General features: G+C 48.3%; 2 protein-coding genes across 2 annotated transcripts; both read left to right on the forward strand.

Annotated features, from left to right (window-relative positions):
• Nucleotides 1-180: 180 nt before the first annotated feature.
• On the forward strand, nt 181-3,436 carry LOC132998237 (alpha-2Db adrenergic receptor-like). The gene is made up of 2 exons (XM_061067775.1): nt 181-507; nt 2,291-3,436. The coding sequence occupies exons 1-2, from the start codon at nt 181-183 to the stop codon at nt 3,434-3,436; spliced, it is 1,473 nt and encodes a 490-aa protein (XP_060923758.1).
• Nucleotides 3,437-8,634: 5,198 nt separating this feature from the next.
• ctsd (cathepsin D) lies at nt 8,635-18,588 on the forward strand. Its single transcript, XM_061068505.1, has 9 exons — nt 8,635-8,653; nt 8,808-8,998; nt 9,976-10,099; nt 10,192-10,310; nt 10,381-10,580; nt 10,835-10,957; nt 17,169-17,313; nt 17,666-17,764; nt 18,142-18,588. The coding sequence occupies exons 1-9, from the start codon at nt 8,635-8,637 to the stop codon at nt 18,301-18,303; spliced, it is 1,182 nt and encodes a 393-aa protein (XP_060924488.1). The 3' UTR covers nt 18,304-18,588.
• The last annotated feature ends 749 nt before the right edge of the window (nt 18,589-19,337 follow it).

Consider the following 19,337-nt stretch of genomic DNA (forward strand, 5'->3'; position numbering starts at 1 on the left):
TTTTGTCAGCGGTGAAGAGATTATCGATTTTCTTCTGGACCCAAAGAGTTCTTTCAGCAGATCCTTTTACTGGCCTCGTTATTTTTTCATATTCGTACTTTCTGTTATTTTCTGGCATTAAAGACTCTGGTGAATGGACAGGAGATCCATTGGCATCATGTGGTCAGTCATTTAACCAGGATGGACTTCTCAGATGTCTTCACTCCGGTTCTGGACACGATGCCGGTTTCTTCACCACCAAACTCGTCTCTGGACAACGTCAGTCGAACCTCCTCCCCCCCGTGGAGATCTCCTCCTCTACCTCCTCACTCGCATGTGGTGTCAGTCTTCATCGTGCTGGTGGTCACGGTGGTCATCCTGGGGACGCTGGTGGGGAACGTGCTGGTGGTGATGGCCGTGTTCACCAGCCGAGCCCTGAGGGCGCCTCAGAACCTCTTCCTGGTGTCTCTGGCGACGGCGGACATCCTGGTGGCGACGCTGGTGATTCCCTTCTCTTTGGCTAATGAGGTGAGGATCTGCAGCTGCTAACCCGTGGATGGGGGGGCACATGTCAGATCTCAGTCTGATGTGAGCTCAGTTTGTCCAGTCGCTGGTCAAATCAACTAGTTTGGACAAGTTGACCCAGTTATAGCTCTGAAGTTCCCATAGACAGTTAATGTCTGCACGGGGGGGGGGGCTGTGAAGGCTTCATCCTCCAGGGACCATGAATCTTTGAACATTTCATAATAATCCTCAAACAGGTTGAAGTCACTAAACTGCACAGAGACCACATCACGTGCGTAGAAGAAAACCTGATCCTTCCCGGTGAAGATGGAGGACACGCCCCCACAGACATGAAGTTTAGATTCATGACCTGTACTACAGCCAGCCACAAGGGGGCGATCCACTCCATTCTAACCAGGTGTAAACGGGTTGATTCTGATGCATCCATCTGGATTTGTTGTGTATCGATAAATAAAATAAGATCGACTCCCCCACCAAGCTTCATTTAACGCTGCGTGTTAGTGACCCCTAGTGGCAGCAGGAACTATAGCTAGTGATGAAAACATAATGCAAATGAAGTAAAGCAGCTTGTTGTATGATAAATGAGGTAAATATGTGGATGATGAAGCTTCTCAGTTTTCTGCTTCAGTGTGAACGAGCTGAGTCAGTTGAACCAGATGTTCTCTAGATGTTCTCCAGATGTTCTCCTGATGTTCTCTAGATGTTCTCCAGATGTTCTCTTGATGTTCTCCTGATGTTTCCTCGTGGTTCTCTCCTTCACTTGGACCTGGAGTCTGAGCTGTGTTGGTTTTCTGATTCAGATTCTTTTGTTCATCTGGTTCTCGTCTGTTTTCCTCTTGATGGACTGGTGATATGAAACTGGGACATTTCAGTTTTCTCATAACTTTCCTCTGCTGCCTCTCAATGTTCACTACGCTCAGATTATGTTCTCACCACATTACTAATAATGTAATAATATGATATTTATATTAATGTTGCTGGGTGTGCTGTCCTTCGTGTTTCCACACTGTGACTCTTTTATGGTTAATTAAAGCTCAGTCGTCATCAAACCACATTCAGATCTCAGTCATATCCTCGAATCAGACAGATGTTATCATTGAGATCAGAGACTGTAAATAAAGATGGAAGCTGAAGTATCCTGGATACCAACGCTGCCATCGCACACATCTGTGCAGGAATGATCGGGGGAGGAGCCCTGACATCCAGTGTCAGCTGGTACACGTGTTCCACCAATCAGGAGTCATTCTCTGTCAATCATGTCAGAAACAGTCTTTGAGAAAACATTTATTTAACGTCTATTTAGATTTCTCTATATTGCTCCATGTCTCATCTACTAACATGGAGGAGGGTTATGACCGATACTGCAGCCAGACACCAGGGGGCGAGGGAGTCATGACGTCTCACAACCTGAACCGAAGAATCAGAAGTTCATGAGTCACATGTTTATTTAAACTTTATTAATATTCAACTTGTTTAAATTGAATCAAATTCCACTCTGAACTTGTCTGGATCCTGAACATCCAAAGAGGATTATGAGATAGATAATGATTCATAAGATTTAGATTCATATGGTTTTTGATTGACACTCAGTCGGATCAGTTCAAACTGAAGCTGATGGAAGTGGTGACCAGTTCTCCCTGTGAAACCAGGAAGTGACTTATTGAAACCCCAGTGTGTCTGAGACTCTGATGTTTGCTGCTTCATGAAACTCGACTGTTCTCCAGTGAACTTTGTTCTCACTGCAGCAGGAGAAGTCAACCTGTGTCTCTGGGTTTCTCCTCCTCAGGTCATGGGCTTCTGGTACTTTGGCTCCACCTGGTGCTCCTGCTACTTGGCCCTGGACGTGCTCTTCTGCACCTCCTCCATCGTCCACCTCTGCGCCATCAGCCTGGACCGCTACTGGTCCGTCACTCAGGCCGTCAGCTACAACCGCAGACGCACGCCGAGACGCATCAAAGCCATGATCAGCGCGGTGTGGTTCATCTCCGTGGTCATCTCGTCCCCGCCGCTCCTCATGGCTCAGAAGGAGGAGGAGGAGGTGGAGGAGGTGCAGGAGGAGGAGAGGGACCCTCAGGTGCAGGAGTGTCTCCTCAACAACCAGACGTGGTACATCCTCTCCTCCTGCCTGCTGTCCTTCTTCCTCCCGGGACTCATCATGATCCTGGTGTATTGTAAGATCTACCGCGTTGCCAAGCAACGAGCCCCCACCGTGTTCGTGGCCAAGAAGGTGATGGAGCGGCAGCCGTCCCAGTCCGAGACCTGCTGCGTGGCCGGGGGCGGGGCCTGCCGAGGAGGAGCAGGAGGGGGAGCAGGAGGAGGAGGAGGAGCAGGAGGAGGCGCTGGTCCACAGCCCGGCCACAGCTCCTCCCACCTGGACAGCAGCAGGAGAGCAATGCTGGAGCACATCCACCTGGAGGGGAGGAGCCTGGAGGGGAGGAGCCTCCAGGTGGACGTGACATCCTCCTCCTCCTCCTTCTCTCTGCGTCTCCCCAGGAGAGCAGGAGGGAGGCTGGAGACAGAGGAAGGGAAGGAGGCTGAGGGAAGGCCGAGCAGGTTGACACCTCCTCCGCCTGCCTCCTGCTCCTCCACCTCCTGGGCTTCATCAGACCCGTGCTCCCACCACGCCCTCCTCCCCCCCCACTCCCCCGTGGCGTCCAGACACCAGGTGTCTCAGCGGAGGGAGCGGCGCTTCACCTTCGTGCTGGCCGTGGTGATGGGCGTCTTCGTGCTCTGCTGGTTCCCGTTCTTCTTCACCTACAGCCTCCACGCCGTGTGCAGAGACTCGTGTCCGGTTCCAGACTCGCTCTTCAACCTCTTCTTCTGGATCGGATACTGCAACAGCTGCTTGAACCCGCTCATCTACACCGTGTTCAACCGGGACTTCAGGAGGGCCTTCCAGAAGATCCTGCTGCACACACACAGACCCACATGACCTGGGTGTGTGTGTGTGTGTGTGTGTGTGTGTGTGTGTGTGTGTGTGTGTGTGTGTGTGTGTGTGTGTGTGTGTGTGTGTGTGTGTGTGTGTGTGTGTGTGTGTGTGTGTGTGTGTGTGTGTGTGTGTGTGTGTGTGTGTGTGTGTGTGTGTGTGTGTGTGTGTGTGTGTGTCCTTCCCACATTAAAGGGCTCTGTGATCCAGCTGCTGTGTTGATTCATTATTCAGATTTCTGAAGTGATCACTTTATACTGACACTGTGCGATCAGCTGACTCCTGATGAAGCTTCTTGTTTCCACTGGATGTTGATGAGGGACATGTCCTCCGTGGGGCAGAGGACATGTCCCTGCAGAGGACATGTCCCTGCAGAGGACAGAGCTCCACCATGTCTGAGCGGCTCCACAATCCAAATGTTCCAAGAAGAAAGAGACACAACCTGCTTGGATAAACAAACCATGAGTTTACATGGTTTTCTGTGCCTCAGAGAAATTAAACAGCCGGAGGAACCAAAGTTAACTTTTAAAGAAATAACCAAGAGCAGCGATGTTGTGTAGTGTTGTGTTGTGTTGTGTTGTGTTGTGTTGTGTTGTGTTGTGTAGTGTTGTGTTGTGTTGATGCTGAACAGCTCAGGGGCAAAGGTGTTAAACATTCATGAGCAGCAGCAGACGAGGCTGAGCTGCTTGAAACCGAGGGAATCGATTCCAGAGCCTGAATCGATTCACCCGACCTGGACAGTGACCTCCAGGAGGAGTGGGTGTGAAGGAGCTGACCTCTGACCTCTGACCTCCGACCTCCGACAACAGAACTCAGCTCCTCTCGGAGGCGGCTCAACTCAAACTCACGGCAAAGTGCTTTTTAATTAAACAAATTAACATCCGGCTTGGTTATTCCAGTCTGTGTCTGATTCTCCTGACACAGACATAATGATAATAATTAATACTAATTGATCCTGGTCTCTTTATGTTTTCTGATGACTCGTTCTTTTCTTTTCTGGACTGAGATCAACAGGTCGTGTGGAGAAACCTTCTTCCTGTTTCTGAGCTGGATGAAGGTTTGAAACGTCGACTCAGACTCAGATGGAAACTGTTGAAGCTGAACATCAAAGACAAGAGGTTTAAAAGAAGAAACTCAGAAGATGAGATTCATGAGTCTTCCTCATCTTCCTCATCTTCCTCTTCTCTTGCATCTCTTTGTCTTCTTCACCCACATCATCGACCCTCCTGATTCAATCTGCTCTATTTTGACCTCCTCATCCATTCACCTGCTTCTTTCTTTTCTCATCCCTCTGTTTCCTGTTTCCTCTCGGCTCAGATCTCTGCTGCTTTGTTTCTGACTCACATGTCCAGACAAATGAACTTCTCCAATCCCATCAGGATGTTTCCATGAGTCTGAGTTAATGATTTCATTTCATTCAAGTGTTGTTAATGTGGCCTCAGTGGTCGCAGCATCATCAGTGGGCGGGGCCTCAGCTGATGACCTGCAGCGTCACAGTTTCCTCACATGTCCACAGCACTCCAGTGCAATGACGCCAGTTTGAATATTGATGTCAAATCGGCTTCCTGCGTTCAGAAGATCAAAGAGACCGGAGCTCTGTAGTATTTGATTGGCTCCTGATTCCACAGATGATGTAAACCTCGTGCAATGCATGCTGGGAAAGAGGAAAACAGACGACTGGTAAATGTTCGTTGAATTTTGAGTTATTTTGTTCATTGGCTGGAAAAGACAAAGCAGAAGCCAGAGACTTGTTGAGTTTGTTATGAACAAAGTAATATTCCAACATCAGGACGAGGTCATAAAGCACATTCTGAATATCTTCATTCACCTTCATATGTTTTATATATATATGGGTGGATGACATGACACATGATTTTTATGTAACTGAGTGTGAATGTCTATTTAGATGCATTTAACCACTTAAACAACACATGGATGTGATACGTATTATGGTACTTTGTTTTAAACGTATGATTTTGTATGAAATATCTGTTATGTTTTGATTATATTTTAAGGTGAATATGCAAAATGTCCTGCTTAAAAAAGTTTAAAAAATTTAACTTTTTTTTTTTACTTTTATTTAATTAAACAAATTAAGGTTAAACTGTGTTATTATTCAGTTAGCATAATAGCTAAGGTCAGTCTTGTATAGCAATGACTCAAAATGGCCACAAGGATGAAAATGTCCTCGGGTCACACCACAATGACATTATACAAAAAATCCACGGAACACTAGCAGTTTAAAAAAATTCAGCATTTGAACATTATAATTTCAAACAACTGTAATCCTCATTAGAACTTTATTAAAAAAAATACTGTTTCACCCTTATTTGTCAACTACCCATATATATAAATATAGTTTTTCTTCAGGATCCATGATTGATCTCTGGAGAATCCGTGAAAATGTAATAAAAACATCTAACCTCACATTTTCAGGTGAAAAAAACTAAAAAGGTTAGTTAATATAAAATGAATTCTATAAATAAACTCTCCTCCGGCTGCATAACTTTGAATATTATTTATTTTCCCGCTCCTCAGAACCGATGGAACAGATGATTCTCAGCTGATCAGCTTGAGAGCCACGTTCCTCTGGTTGATGAACTTTGTTCCTGTTTCCTTCAGATTCACTTGCTCCTCCTCTCTGGACTGGAGGTGTCACTTGCACCTCCTCTCTGGACTGGAGGTGTCACTTGCTCCTCCTCTCTGGACTGGAGGTGTCACTTGCTCCTCCTCTCTGGACTGGAGGTGTCACTTCCTCCTCCTCTCTGGACTGGAGGTGTCACTTGCTCCTCCTCTCTGGACTGGAGGTGTCACTTCCTCCTCCTCTCTGGACTGGAGGTGTCACTTGCTCCTCCTCTCTGGACTGGAGGTGTCACTTGCTCCTCCTCTCTGGACTGGAGGTGTCACTTCCTCCTCCTCTCTGGACTGGAGGTGTCACTTGCTCCTCCTCTCTGGACTGGAGGTGTCACTTCCTCCTCCTCTCTGGACTGGAGGTGTCACTTGCTCCTCCTCTCTGGACTGGAGGTGTCACTTGCTCCTCCTCTCTGGACTGGAGGTGTCACTTGCTCCTCCTCTCTGGACTGGAGGTGTCCCTTCCTCCTCCTCTCTGGACTGGAGGTGTCCCTTGCTCCTCCTCTCTGGACTGGAGGTGTCACTTCCTCCTCCTCTCTGGACCGGAGGTGTCACTTGCTCCTCCTCTCTGGACTCGAGGTGTCACTTCCTCCTCCTCTCTGGACTGGAGGTGTCACTTCCTCCTACTCTCTGGACTGGAGGTGTCACTTCCTCTCGCAGTGGGACCCACGTGCTGGAGCTGACCATGAAGTTCCTCTAACGTTACTTTAGGATCCCATGTTTTCATTCCTCTTCCTCCTGATGAAGATGAGTCAGGACAGATGTTCCCTGCAGCAGCGTGTGTTTCTTCAGTGACTCCAAAGTCCAGAAGAACTCACCTCGGCCTCGTGGACTCAGCTCTAATGTTGAGTCTCATTTTATTAATCTATATCATCAGGTCAGGTCAGAGGTCAAGGCCTTTGCACCAAGGGTCAGAATGGTTTCAGGAAGAATCATAAACCAGAAGCTGTTTAATAACTAACATAACATTAACTACTGTTTCCTCTGCTGTGGAAACCCTGGGTGATGATAAATGAGGTGAGGAGGGCGCCACCACCTGTTCAGTCCTCATCATTACATCACAACAGCCTTTATGTTCACTGAGATTAATGATTCATCTCAATCTTAAACATGAATTAATGATTCATCTCAATCTTAAGCATGAATCAACATCTCAACTCAGGATTTCAGCTTTTTTAAGAAATCATTTAAACTAAAATATAGTGTTATTAGTATTATTTACAAAAGTAATTCTGAGACAAGTAAAGAAAACATAGAAAACTTCCTAGTGCAGTTATTTGAAGATATTTCTATACTTGATATGAATGAATTTCAAAATACAGATGTTTTATTGTCTCTCTTTGTCTGAACATGTGTTTATTAAATGTTTGTTTATATCATAGACTGGAAGTAAGTGCACTGAAGTGACGTCACTGGCGGTGGGATACGGCCCCACGTGACGGTGACTCGGCTGCAGTCAGCTGATGTAGGTCACAGACACACAAGGGAACATTCAGATCACAACACAACTCCACACACAGGAACACACAGTCCCAGTCAGCTGCACCTCCTGCTGTTCCTCCTCCTCCTGCACCTCCTGCACCTCCTGCTGCTCCTGCAGACATGAGGAGTCTCCTCCTGGTTGTGTTTGCAGCTTTAGCGCTGACTCCTGATAGCTAAAGCTAGCTCCTGATAGCTTTAGCTCCTGATAGCTAAAGCTAGCTCCTGATAGCTAAAGTTAGATCCTGCTAGCCCATGTTGGCTAATGCTAGCTCCTGGTAGCTCCTGTTAGCTCCTGTTAGCTCCTGCTAGCTAGCCTGGAGGCTAACTGCGGAGCTAACAGCTGCTTCATGCTTTAATCCCCATGACTCGTCAGTTTCTCGTGACACTTGTCACCTGATCATCGTTATATTTCTTCTTCTGGTCTTATTGATCTTCTTCTGGTCTTATTGATCTTCTTCTGGTCTTATTGATCTTCTTCTGGTCTTATTGATCTTCTGGAGCTGAACGTCTCTGTTCATAGAAAGGTCATAACTGACTCATTCATATTCAGAACTAAAGTCATAAAGTGTCTGAATCTCAGGAGCTCACACGCTCCTCAGAGTGTGTGTGTGTGTGTGTGTGTGTGTGTGTGTGTGTGTGTGTGTGTGTGTGTGTGTGTGTGTGTGTGTGTGTGTGTGTGTGTGTGTGTGTGTGTGTGTGTGTGTGCTCAACAGGCTATATAAATGTATTGTGATTATAAAGTGAATCTAGTTTTCACTTCACAGTTTAAAAGGACGTCTGTTCAATATGTCTATGAAGGATATTCAGAGGTGAGTGGATCAATGTTCACAGATTGGTTCCAGCTCTCCAGTGCAGGTTGTGGTCTTTAGGAAGTGAAGCTCTACGAGATGTTTCCACAGATGAGATCTGGAGTCGGGCAGATTCCTCACAGATCGAGCTGCAGCAGGTTTTTAGTTTGGCTGCGTGATATTACATAAATGATAAGGTTGAGATATGACCTCATGCAGCGAGAGGTCTGTGGACACACTGAAGGGTCCTGGTCCACAAACTGGGAGAAACAGATAGAAGTAGATGAACTCAGATCTCCCTGGATGGATCTTCTGCTCCCAGGTCCTGCTCCAGTGACTCCAGTGGGTTGTGGAGCTGTCACCAGTTCTGAGGGACCACATTGCTGAGTCATGTTTAACACTAGGTTGCAGCACATTGAAAGATAACGACACGGACACGACTGCAGAACCGGGTCAAAACTAGACCTGATAATCAGAATCTGGACTAAACCTCTTTTTCCTCTGGTCCAGAATTCCTCTGACGAAGTTCCGCTCCATCAGACGTGAGCTGACGGACTCGGGGAGACGGGTGGAGGAGCTGGTCGCCGACAGACACTCGCTGAAGTACAACGCCGGCTTCCCCTCCAGCGCCAAGCCCACCCCCGAGACCCTGAAGAACTACCTGGATGTAAGACCCTCTGAGCTCCTCCCCTTCCCTGGTGCTTCTGAACGCTGAGTCACAGTCCCCTGGTGCCGGGACCCCCGGGACCCCCTCCACCCTCTCTGTTGGTTCCATGGCTCTGAGTCTCCGTCGGTCAGCTGACGTGGTTCCACACGCTGGGAGACGTGGTTCCACACGCTGGGATCTTTGTATCTGAACACAAGATTCCAGCTGCTCTTTTTCACTAAGTTTTAAAAAGTCTTAAGTCGTCATAAGTAATAAATCAATAATGAAATGAACTAAACTTCAGATGAGATTGTATCTGATTTTAAGATCCACAACTTGTGATTGATATAAATCATTAGCTGCTGTGAGTTTGAGGATCTTAGAAACGACTTCACGAGGTCCCGGTTGTAACAAAGACTCACAACACTGAACATTAGAACCTTCAAGGAGAAGTTCATGTTTAAATGTTCACTGCTTCACATTTGATCTGTGGATCAAATCCTTTAGTGTTGATTTGTCCTTTCTGTCCACTACCTCAAACAGCAGCACATTGTACATTTTGAATATTTGAGGTGTTAATTTAACACAAATCAGTTTTCGTCCGTGGTTCTGTGAAAAGGCAGAAATCTCAGATTCCTCAAAATCTGTAAAAACAAAACCAAGATGATCTTAGCAGTTAAAAGATTATGATGTGAAATATGTCACAAGACATTCAACTTCCACTTTTGGCCTTGAAACAGGAAGTACTGATCTGAGGCCTGAGTGACTCGGCACTGAAACGGCCTGAGGGTATTATGGTCTTGACCCCGTGACCCACAGTTTGTCTTGTGTCCGACCTCCTGACTCAGCAGAAAGGAACCGCTTCCTGTTCAGATGATCACAGAACTTTGGATTATCTGAGTCATGTGTTCTCTCAGGTGGATTTATTCTAAATCTCCCTGGAGTTCAGGACCATGATGTGTTGATTGTAACGCTGTTTGTTTGTGTGTTTTCACCAGGCTCAGTATTATGGAGACATCTCCCTGGGAACCCCCCCCCAGACCTTCAGCGTGGTGTTTGACACCGGCTCCTCCAACCTGTGGGTTCCCTCCGTTCACTGCTCCCTGTTAGACATCGCCTGCTGTAAGTCCCGAGGGAAATCACATTTCTTCTTTCCTGCTCATGTTCTCTGTTGTAGCTTCTGAGCTGCACTAAATCAATCTCTCTCTCTTCAGTGCTCCACCACAAATATAACTCCGCCAAGTCCAGCACCTACGTGAAGAACGGCACCGCCTTCGCCATCCAGTATGGATCCGGTAGCTTGTCGGGCTTCCTCAGCCAGGACACGTGTTCAGTAAGTCCGTCACCCAGAGGCCACGCCCTCCGTGGGAAACTCTCTCATTTCTGTTTGGTTGTGTTTCCAGATCGGAGACCTCACCGTAGAGAAGCAGGTTTTCGGAGAAGCCACCAAACAGCCCGGCGTAGCTTTCATCGCAGCCAAGTTTGACGGGATCCTCGGCATGGCCTACCCACGCATCTCTGTGGACGGCGTGGCGCCGGTCTTTGACAACATCATGAGCCAGAAGAAGGTGGAGGAGAACGTCTTCTCCTTCTACCTGAACAGGTGAGACGCCGGGTGGAGGTCCAGGAGGTGGAACCTGAGTTCAGGTCTTGAGTTGAGCTGTAAGTGCTCTTGAGTCCGGAGGAGGAACTTAGCTTCTTCAACGTTTCTTCACCCTGAACATCGGCCGAACCCCGTGGTGAAACCACCTCACTGTAAACCAAACTCTCTGCAGAAGCAAAACTCTAAAACAAATCCACAGTGTCTGTGTTTGGTCTCGAGTGGCGACAGTAAGATCTGATGTTTGATCTCCTCAGGAACCCGGACACGGCGCCCGGCGGCGAGCTGCTGCTGGGAGGAACCGACCCGAGCTACTACACCGGAGACTTCCACTACCTGAACGTGTCCCGCCAGGCGTACTGGCAGATCCACATGGACGGGTGAGAGCTCAGAGACCACATGTCCACACAGGTTGTGTTTCTGTCCTGAGCTCAAACCACAATCTGAACACAATCCAGATAGTTCTCCACTCCAGGTCCTTCAGTCTCTCTCTCTCAGTCCTTCAGTCTCTCTCTCTCAGTCCTTCAGTCTCTCTCTCTCAGTCCTTCAGTCTCTCTCTCTCAGTCCTTCAGTCTCTCTCTCTCAGTCCTTCAGTCTCTCTCTCTGTCCTTCAGTCTCTCTCTCTCAGTCCTTCAGTCTCTCTCTCTGTCCTTCAGTCTCTCTCTCTCAGTCCTTCAGTCTCTCTCTCTGTCCTTCAGTCTCTCTCTCTGTCCTTCAGTCTCTCTCTCTCAGTCCTTCAGTCTCTCTCTCTCAGATCTTCAGTCTCTCTCTCTCTCAGTCCTTCAGTCTCTCTCTCTCAGTCCTTCAGTCTCTCTCTCTCTCTCTGTCCTTCAGTCTCTCTCTCTCAGTCCTTCAGTCTCTCTCTCTCTGTCCTTCAGTCTCTCTCTCTCAGTCCTTCAGTCTCTCTCTCTCAGTCCTTCAGTCTCTCTCTCAGTCCTTCAGTCTCTCTCTCTCAGTCCTTCAGTCTCTCTCTCTCAGTCCTTCAGTCTCTCTCTCTCTGTCCTTCAGTCTCTCTCTCAGTCCTTCAGTCTCTCTCTCTCAGTCCTTCAGTCTCTCTCTCAGTCCTTCAGTCTCTCTCTCTGTCCTTCAGTCTCTCTCTCTCAGTCCTTCAGTCTCTCTCTCTCAGTCCTTCAGTCTCTCTCTCTCAGTCCTTCAGTCTCTCTCTCTCTGTCCTTCAGTCTCTCTCTCTCAGTCCTTCAGTCTCTCAGTCCTTCAGTCTCTCTCTCAGTCCTTCAGTCTCTCTCTCTCAGTCCTTCAGTCTCTCTCTCTGTCCTTCAGTCTCTCTCTCTCAGTCCTTCAGTCTCTCTCTCTCTGTCCTTCAGTCTCTCTCTCTCAGTCCTTCAGTCTCTCTCTCTCAGTCCTTCAGTCTCTCTCTGTCCTTCAGTCTCTCTCTCTCTGTCCTTCAGTCTCTCTCTCTCTCAGTCCTTCAGTCTCTCTCTCTCAGTCCTTCAGTCTCTCTCTCTCAGTCCTTCAGTCTCTCTCTCAGTCCTTCAGTCTCTCTCTCTCAGTCCTTCAGTCTCTCTCTCTCAGTCCTTCAGTCTCTCTCTCTCAGTCCTTCAGTCTCTCTCTCAGTCCTTCAGTCTCTCTCTCTCAGATCTTCAGTCTCTCTCTCTCAGTCCTTCAGTCTCTCTCTCTCAGTCCTTCAGTCTCTCTCTCTCAGTCCTTCAGTCTCTCTCTCTCAGTCCTTCAGTCTCTCTCTCTCAGTCCTTCAGTCTCTCTCTCAGTCCTTCAGTCTCTCTCTCTCTGTCCTTCAGTCTCTCTCTCTGTCCTTCAGTCTCTCTCTCTCTGTCCTTCAGTCTCTCTCTCTCAGTCCTTCAGTCTCTCTCTCTCTCAGTCCTTCAGTCTCTCTCTCTCAGTCCTTCAGTCTCTCTCTCTCAGTCCTTCAGTCTCTCTCTCTGTCCTTCAGTCTCTCTCTCTCAGTCCTTCAGTCTCTCTCTCTCAGTCCTTCAGTCTCTCTCTCTCTCAGTCCTTCAGTCTCTCTCTCTCAGTCCTTCAGTCTCTCTCTCTCAGTCCTTCAGTCTCTCTCTCAGTCCTTCAGTCTCTCTCTCTCAGTCCTTCAGTCTCTCTCTCTGTCCTTCAGTCTCTCTCTCTCAGTCCTTCAGTCTCTCTCTCTCAGTCCTTCTGTCTCTCTCTCTCAGTCCTTCAGTCTCTCTCTCTCAGTCCTTCAGTCTCTCTCTCAGTCCTTCAGTCTCTCTCTCTCAGTCCTTCAGTCTCTCTCTCTCAGTCCTTCAGTCTCTCTCTCTCAGTCCTTCAGTCTCTCTCTCTGTCCTTCAGTCTCTCTCTCTCAGTCCTTCAGTCTCTCTCTCTCAGTCCTTCAGTCTCTCTCTCTCAGTCCTTCAGTCTCTCTCTCAGTCCTTCAGTCTCTCTCTCTCAGTCCTTCAGTCTCTCTCTCTCAGTCCTTCAGTCTCTCTCTCTCAGTCCTTCAGTCTCTCTCTCTCAGTCCTTCAGTCTCTCTCTCTCAGTCCTTCAGTCTCTCTCTCAGTCCTTCAGTCTCTCTCTCTCAGTCCTTCAGTCTCTCTCTCTCAGTCCTTCAGTCTCTCTCTCTCAGATCTTCAGTCTCTCTCTCTCAGTCCTTCAGTCTCTCTCTCTCAGTCCTTCAGTCTCTCTCTCTCAGTCCTTCAGTCTCTCTCTCTCAGTCCTTCAGTCTCTCTCTCTCAGTCCTTCAGTCTCTCTCTCTCTCAGTCCTTCAGTCTCTCTCTCTGTCCTTCAGTCTCTCTCTCTGTCCTTCAGTCTCTCTCTCTCAGTCCTTCAGTCTCTCTCTCTCAGTCCTTCAGTCTCTCTCTCTCTCAGTCCTTCAGTCTCTCTCTCTCAGTCCTTCAGTCTCTCTCTCTCAGTCCTTCAGTCTCTCTCTCTGTCCTTCAGTCTCTCTCTCTCAGTCCTTCAGTCTCTCTCTCTCAGTCCTTCAGTCTCTCTCTCTCTCAGTCCTTCAGTCTCTCTCTCTCAGTCCTTCAGTCTCTCTCTCAGTCCTTCAGTCTCTCTCTCTCAGTCCTTCAGTCTCTCTCTCTGTCCTTCAGTCTCTCTCTCTCAGTCCTTCAGTCTCTCTCTCTCAGTCCTTCTGTCTCTCTCTCTCAGTCCTTCAGTCTCTCTCTCTCAGTCCTTCAGTCTCTCTCTCAGTCCTTCAGTCTCTCTCTCTCAGTCCTTCAGTCTCTCTCTCTCAGTCCTTCAGTCTCTCTCTCTCAGTTCTTCAGTCTCTCTCTCTCAGTCCTTCAGTCTCTCTCTCTCAGTCCTTCAGTCTCTCTCTCTCAGTCCTTCAGTCTCTCTCTCTCAGATCTTCGGTCTCTCAGTCCTTCAGTCTCTCTCTCTCTGTCCTTCAGTCTCTCTCTCTCAGTCCTTCAGTCTCTCTCTCTCAGTCCTTCAGTCTCTCTCTGTCCTTCAGTCTCTCTCTCTCTGTCCTTCAGTCTCTCTCTCTCTCAGTCCTTCAGTCTCTCTCTCTCAGTCCTTCAGTCTCTCTCTCTCAGTCCTTCAGTCTCTCTCTCAGTCCTTCAGTCTCTCTCTCTCAGTCCTTCAGTCTCTCTCTCTCAGTCCTTCAGTCTCTCTCTCTCAGTCCTTCAGTCTCTCTCTCTCAGTCCTTCAGTCTCTCTCTCTCAGTCCTTCAGTCTCTCTCTCTCAGTCCTTCAGTCTCTCTCTCTCAGTCCTTCAGTCTCTCTCTCTCAGTCCTTCAGTCTCTCTCTCTCTCAGTCCTTCAGTCTCTCTCTCTGTCCTTCAGTCTCTCTCTCTGTCCTTCAGTCTCTCTCTCTCAGTCCTTCAGTCTCTCTCTCTCAGTCCTTCAGTCTCTCTCTCTCTGTCCTTCAGTCTCTCTCTCTCAGTCCTTCAGTCTCTCTCTCTCAGTCCTTCAGTCTCTCTCTCTGTCCTTCAGTCTCTCTCTCTCAGTCCTTCAGTCTCTCTCTCTCAGTCCTTCAGTCTCTCTCTCTCTCAGTCCTTCAGTCTCTCTCTCTCAGTCCTTCAGTCTCTCTCTCTCAGTCCTTCAGTCTCTCTCTCAGTCCTTCAGTCTCTCTCTCTCAGTCCTTCAGTCTCTCTCTCTGTCCTTCAGTCTCTCTCTCTCAGTCCTTCAGTCTCTCTCTCTCAGTCCTTCTGTCTCTCTCTCTCAGTCCTTCAGTCTCTCTCTCTCAGTCCTTCAGTCTCTCTCTCAGTCCTTCAGTCTCTCTCTCTCAGTCCTTCAGTCTCTCTCTCTCAGTCCTTCAGTCTCTCTCTCTCAGTCCTTCAGTCTCTCTCTCTGTCCTTCAGTGTCTCTCTCTCAGTCCTTCAGTCTCTCTCTCTCAGTCCTTCAGTCTCTCTCTCTCAGTCCTTCAGTCTCTCTCTCAGTCCTTCAGTCTCTCTCTCTCAGTCCTTCAGTCTCTCTCTCTCAGTCCTTCAGTCTCTCTCTCTCAGTCCTTCAGTCTCTCTCTCTCAGTCCTTCAGTCTCTCTCTCTCAGTCCTTCAGTCTCTCTCTCAGTCCTTCAGTCTCTCTCTCTCAGTCCTTCAGTCTCTCTCTCTCAGTCCTTCAGTCTCTCTCTCTCAGATCTTCAGTCTCTCTCTCTCAGTCCTTCAGTCTCTCTCTCTCAGTCCTTCAGTCTCTCTCTCTCAGTCCTTCAGTCTCTCTCTCTCAGTCCTTCAGTCTCTCTCTCTCAGTCCTTCAGTCTCTCTCTCTCAGTCCTTCAGTCTCTCTCTCTCTCAGTCCTTCAGTCTCTCTCTCTGTCCTTCAGTCTCTCTCTCTGTCCTTCAGTCTCTCTCTCTCAGTCCTTCAGTCTCTCTCTCTCAGTCCTTCAGTCTCTCTCTCTCTCAGTCCTTCAGTCTCTCTCTCTCAGTCCTTCAGTCTCTCTCTCTCAGTCCTTCAGTCTCTCTCTCTGTCCTTCAGTCTCTCTCTCTCAGTCCTTCAGTCTCTCTCTCTCAGTCCTTCAGTCTCTCTCTCTCTCAGTCCTTCAGTCTCTCTCTCTCAGTCCTTCAGTCTCTCTCTCTCAGTCCTTCAGTCTCTCTCTCAGTCCTTCAGTCTCTCTCTCTCAGTCCTTCAGTCTCTCTCTCTGTCCTTCAGTCTCTCTCTCTCAGTCCTTCAGTCTCTCTCTCTCAGTCCTTCTGTCTCTCTCTCTCAGTCCTTCAGTCTCTCTCTCTCAGTCCTTCAGTCTCTCTCTCAGTCCTTCAGTCTCTCTCTCTCAGTCCTTCAGTCTCTCTCTCTCAGTCCTTCAGTCTCTCTCTCTCAGTTCTTCAGTCTCTCTCTCTCAGTCCTTCAGTCTCTCTCTCTCAGTCCTTCAGTCTCTCTCTCTCAGTCCTTCAGTCTCTCTCTCAGTCCTTCAGTCTCTCTCTCTCAGTCCTTCAGTCTCTCTCTCTCAGTCCTTCAGTCTCTCTCTCAGTCCTTCAGTCTCTCTCTCAGTCCTTCAGTCTCTCTCTCTCAGTCCTTCAGTCTCTCTCTCTCAGTCCTTCAGTCTCTCTCTCTCAGTCCTTCAGTCTCTCTCTCTCAGTCCTTCAGTCTCTCTCTCTCAGTCCTTCAGTCTGTCTCTCTCAGTCCTTCAGTCTGTCTCTCTCAGTCCTTCAGTCTCTCTCTCTCAGTCCTTCAGTCTCTCTCTCTCAGTCCTTCAGTCTCTCTCTCTCAGTCCTTCAGTCTCTCTCTCTCAGTCCTTCAGTCTCTCTCTCCAAGTCCTTCAGTCTCTCTCTCTCAGTCCTTCAGTCTCTCTCTCTCAGTCCTTCAGTCTCTCTCTCTCAGTCCTTCAGTCTCTCTCTCAGTCCTTCAGTCTCTCTCTCTCAGTCCTTCAGTCTCTCTCTCTCAGTCCTTCAGTCTCTCTCTCTCAGTCCTTCAGTCTCTCTCTCTCAGTCCTTCAGTCTCTCTCTCTCAGTCCTTCAGTCTCTCTCTCTCAGTCCTTCAGTCTCTCTCTCAGTCCTTCAGTCTCTCTCTCTCAGTCCTTCAGTCTCTCTCTCTCTGTCCTTCAGTCTCTCTCTCTGTCCTTCAGTCTCTCTCTCTCAGTCCTTCAGTCTCTCTCTCTCAGTCCTTTAGTCTCTCTCTCTCAGTCCTTCAGTCTCTCTCTCTCAGTCCTTCAGTCTCTCTCTCTCAGTCCTTCAGTCTCTCTCTCTCAGTCCTTCAGTCTCTCTCTCTCAGTCCTTCAGTCTCTCTCTCTCAGATCTTCGGTCTCTCAGTCCTTCAGTCTCTCTCTCTCAGTCCTTCAGTCTCTCTCTCTCAGTCCTTCAGTCTCTCTCTCTCAGTCCTTCAGTCTCTCTTTCTCTCAGTCCTTCAGTCTCTCTCTCAGTCCTTCAGTCTCTCTCTCTCAGTCCTTCAGTCTCTCTCTCAGTCCTTCAGTCTCTCTCTCAGTCCTTCAGTCTTTCTCTCTCTCTCAGTCCTTCAGTCTCTCTCTCTCAGTCCTTCAGTCTCTCTCTCTCAGTCCTTCAGTCTCTCTCTCTCAGTCCTTCAGTCTCTCTCTCAGATCTTCTATCAGCAGCGTTCAGTCGTCAGGTGCAGATTTAAGGTTCAGTGTTTAGCTCCGAGACGCCTCTGACCTCTGACCTTTACTCTACAACAGATCAGTAACTGGTGTCAACATATTGTGGTGTTGATTTCTGACGTGAAACCTCGTGAGTAACGTGAAGCTGTGTGTTGTGTGTGTGTGTGTGTGTGTGTGTGTGTTTCAGGATGGGTGTGGGCAGCCAGCTGACTCTGTGTAAGGACGGCTGTGAGGCCATCGTGGACACGGGGACGTCTCTGATCACCGGCCCGGCCGCCGAGGTCAAGGCGCTGCAGAAAGCCATCGGAGCCGTTCCACTGATCCAGGGAGAGGTGAGAGAAGCTCTGAGACAAAGACACACAGCAAGGACACAACACACAACAACTCTTCAAAGAGCACACAGACACACACGCTCGTTCACTTATTCTTAGTTTTCCAGTGTGTGAATGCAGCAGCTGTGTAACCGTCATTATTCAGTCAAGATTATTATTATTATTAATATTAATAATGGTTTTACACTGTTTCTTTGCTGTGGAATCTAATTCAACGTTCTCCCTTCAGTGATTTTCTTTCATCAGTTTAAAGTGCAGAGGTTAGTGAATGAGAGTTTGAGTCTCTGAGCTGTGACTCAGCGGTTTGTGTTTCAGTACATGGTGAGCTGTGACTCAGCGGTTTGTGTTTCAGTACATGGTGAGCTGTGACAAGATCCCCACGCTGCCCGTCATCACCTTCACGCTGAGTGGACAGAGCTACAGTCTGACCGGGGACCAGTACGTCCTCAAGGTGAGACGCCGTCTGTCACTGTCCAGCAGGGGGCCCCACTGAGGCGGCGCCTGCACAAACAACACTGACCGTGTTGTGTCGTTAAAGACAAACAAGTCTTTGTTTCACTTGGTGAAGACGAGGAGGAGGAAGAGGAGGCTGCTGTGTTGAGTCATGTTTGTTTTTCTCACTGCTTCAGACTCTGAACTCTGGCGAATGATTTATTCCTAATCTGATTACTTCTCAGTTTCCTGCTCTCGTGTGAAATGAAGGTTTGTTGTGAATATGAAAGTTGGAGCTCCTGAAGCCGTCGTGAACATTTGATCACGTGACCTTCTCCTGGTGGGCGTGACCGAGTTCTAGTTCCTCAGCTTCGTCTCTGTGTCCTTCTCCCGCAGGTCTCTCAGGCTGGAAAGGTCATTTGTCTGAGCGGCTTCATGGGCCTGGACATCCCCCCCCCCGCCGGGCCCCTGTGGATTCTGGGAGATGTGTTCATCGGCCAGTACTACACTGTGTTCGACAGAGACAACGACCGGGTGGGCTTTGCCAAGTCCAAGTGAGAGAGAAGAGAGAGAGAATCGTAGAGCTGCACACGTCTCCTGTGTGAACGCACTGATCCGGCAGCGGGGGGGCAGGTGGAGAGTTGATGTTTGTGTCATGTGTTCGATCCGGGATCAGCTGATTGTATCGGTACTGCTCCGTGTGTTCAGCCCTTCGTTTAAATCAGGGATTTGTTTTAAACTTTTAATTTTAAGGATTTTAGGAGGAGGTTTTCGACTACTGACATCGTGATGATTCTTAATGTGATTTGGCCTCAATAAAAAATAAACACTTTTTAAAACGTCTGTCTGTGTGGTGCAGCTGTGAAGAGAGCGACTGATGAAGCAGCAGAGATGAACTGGTTCTTGCTCTTAAACAAGTGGTTTGACCCTTTTGTATAAACATTCATTCTTCGGTCCGTTTCTTCAGAACCTCACAGACGTGCGAGTTGTGTGTCAGAGGATTCGGATCCGAACTTCAGATTCAACAACGTTTCAAACTTTTATTATTCCCCACATCAGTCACTTTAATGTACAAAAGTCAACCACAGATTTATTTATTAACCAAAGAAGTTATTCAACCAAAAATGCTCAATAAAATACAGTCAACATACAAGAGTCACTTCAGCTGTTTAGTATTAAAGTTTCACATGTTTCCCCCCCGATCACTTCAGGGTCAGTTCGGTAAAACCGAGTTCACCTGAAACTATCGAACAGCCAAACCGACGAGGACTCACTTCATCGTCCCCAAGTTAACAGGTTGTTTAGAATCCGTCTGATTATTAAATTGTCCTGAAACAACGACCAACACTATGATGAAGACCCTCGTTTTCCTTTAGAGCAACATTACAGCTGCTGTGGACCTGAAGATCCAGATGTTCTCCTGAAACCTTCTCCTGGTGATGAGGAGCTGGAAACACTGATCTCTCCACCTGCTGCTGCTCCACAGGCCCCGCCCCTCCCCCACAGGCTCCGCCCCTCCTCACATGTTGCTGTGAACGAGTCGGACCCGACAACCTGCTGCTGCTACACACTCTAACTACACACTCTAACTA

The sequence above is a fragment of the Limanda limanda genome, chromosome 3 (assembly GCF_963576545.1).
Source record: "Limanda limanda chromosome 3, fLimLim1.1, whole genome shotgun sequence".
In the NCBI taxonomy this organism is placed as follows: Eukaryota; Metazoa; Chordata; class Actinopteri; order Pleuronectiformes; family Pleuronectidae; genus Limanda; species Limanda limanda.

Bases quoted from the DNA above. Each gene is read 5' to 3' on its own strand.
- LOC132998237 (XM_061067775.1), top strand. From the start codon at position 181: ATGGACTTCTCAGATGTCTTCACTCCGGTTCTGGACACGATGCCGGTT. The intron at 508-2,290 runs GTGAGGATCTGC...TCTCCTCCTCAG, and splicing joins CCTTCTCTTTGGCTAATGAG to GTCATGGGCTTCTGGTACTT.
- ctsd (XM_061068505.1), top strand. The intron at 10,581-10,834 runs GTGAGACGCCGG...TGATCTCCTCAG, and splicing joins TTCTCCTTCTACCTGAACAG to GAACCCGGACACGGCGCCCG. The intron at 17,765-18,141 runs GTGAGACGCCGT...CTTCTCCCGCAG, and splicing joins GGGACCAGTACGTCCTCAAG to GTCTCTCAGGCTGGAAAGGT.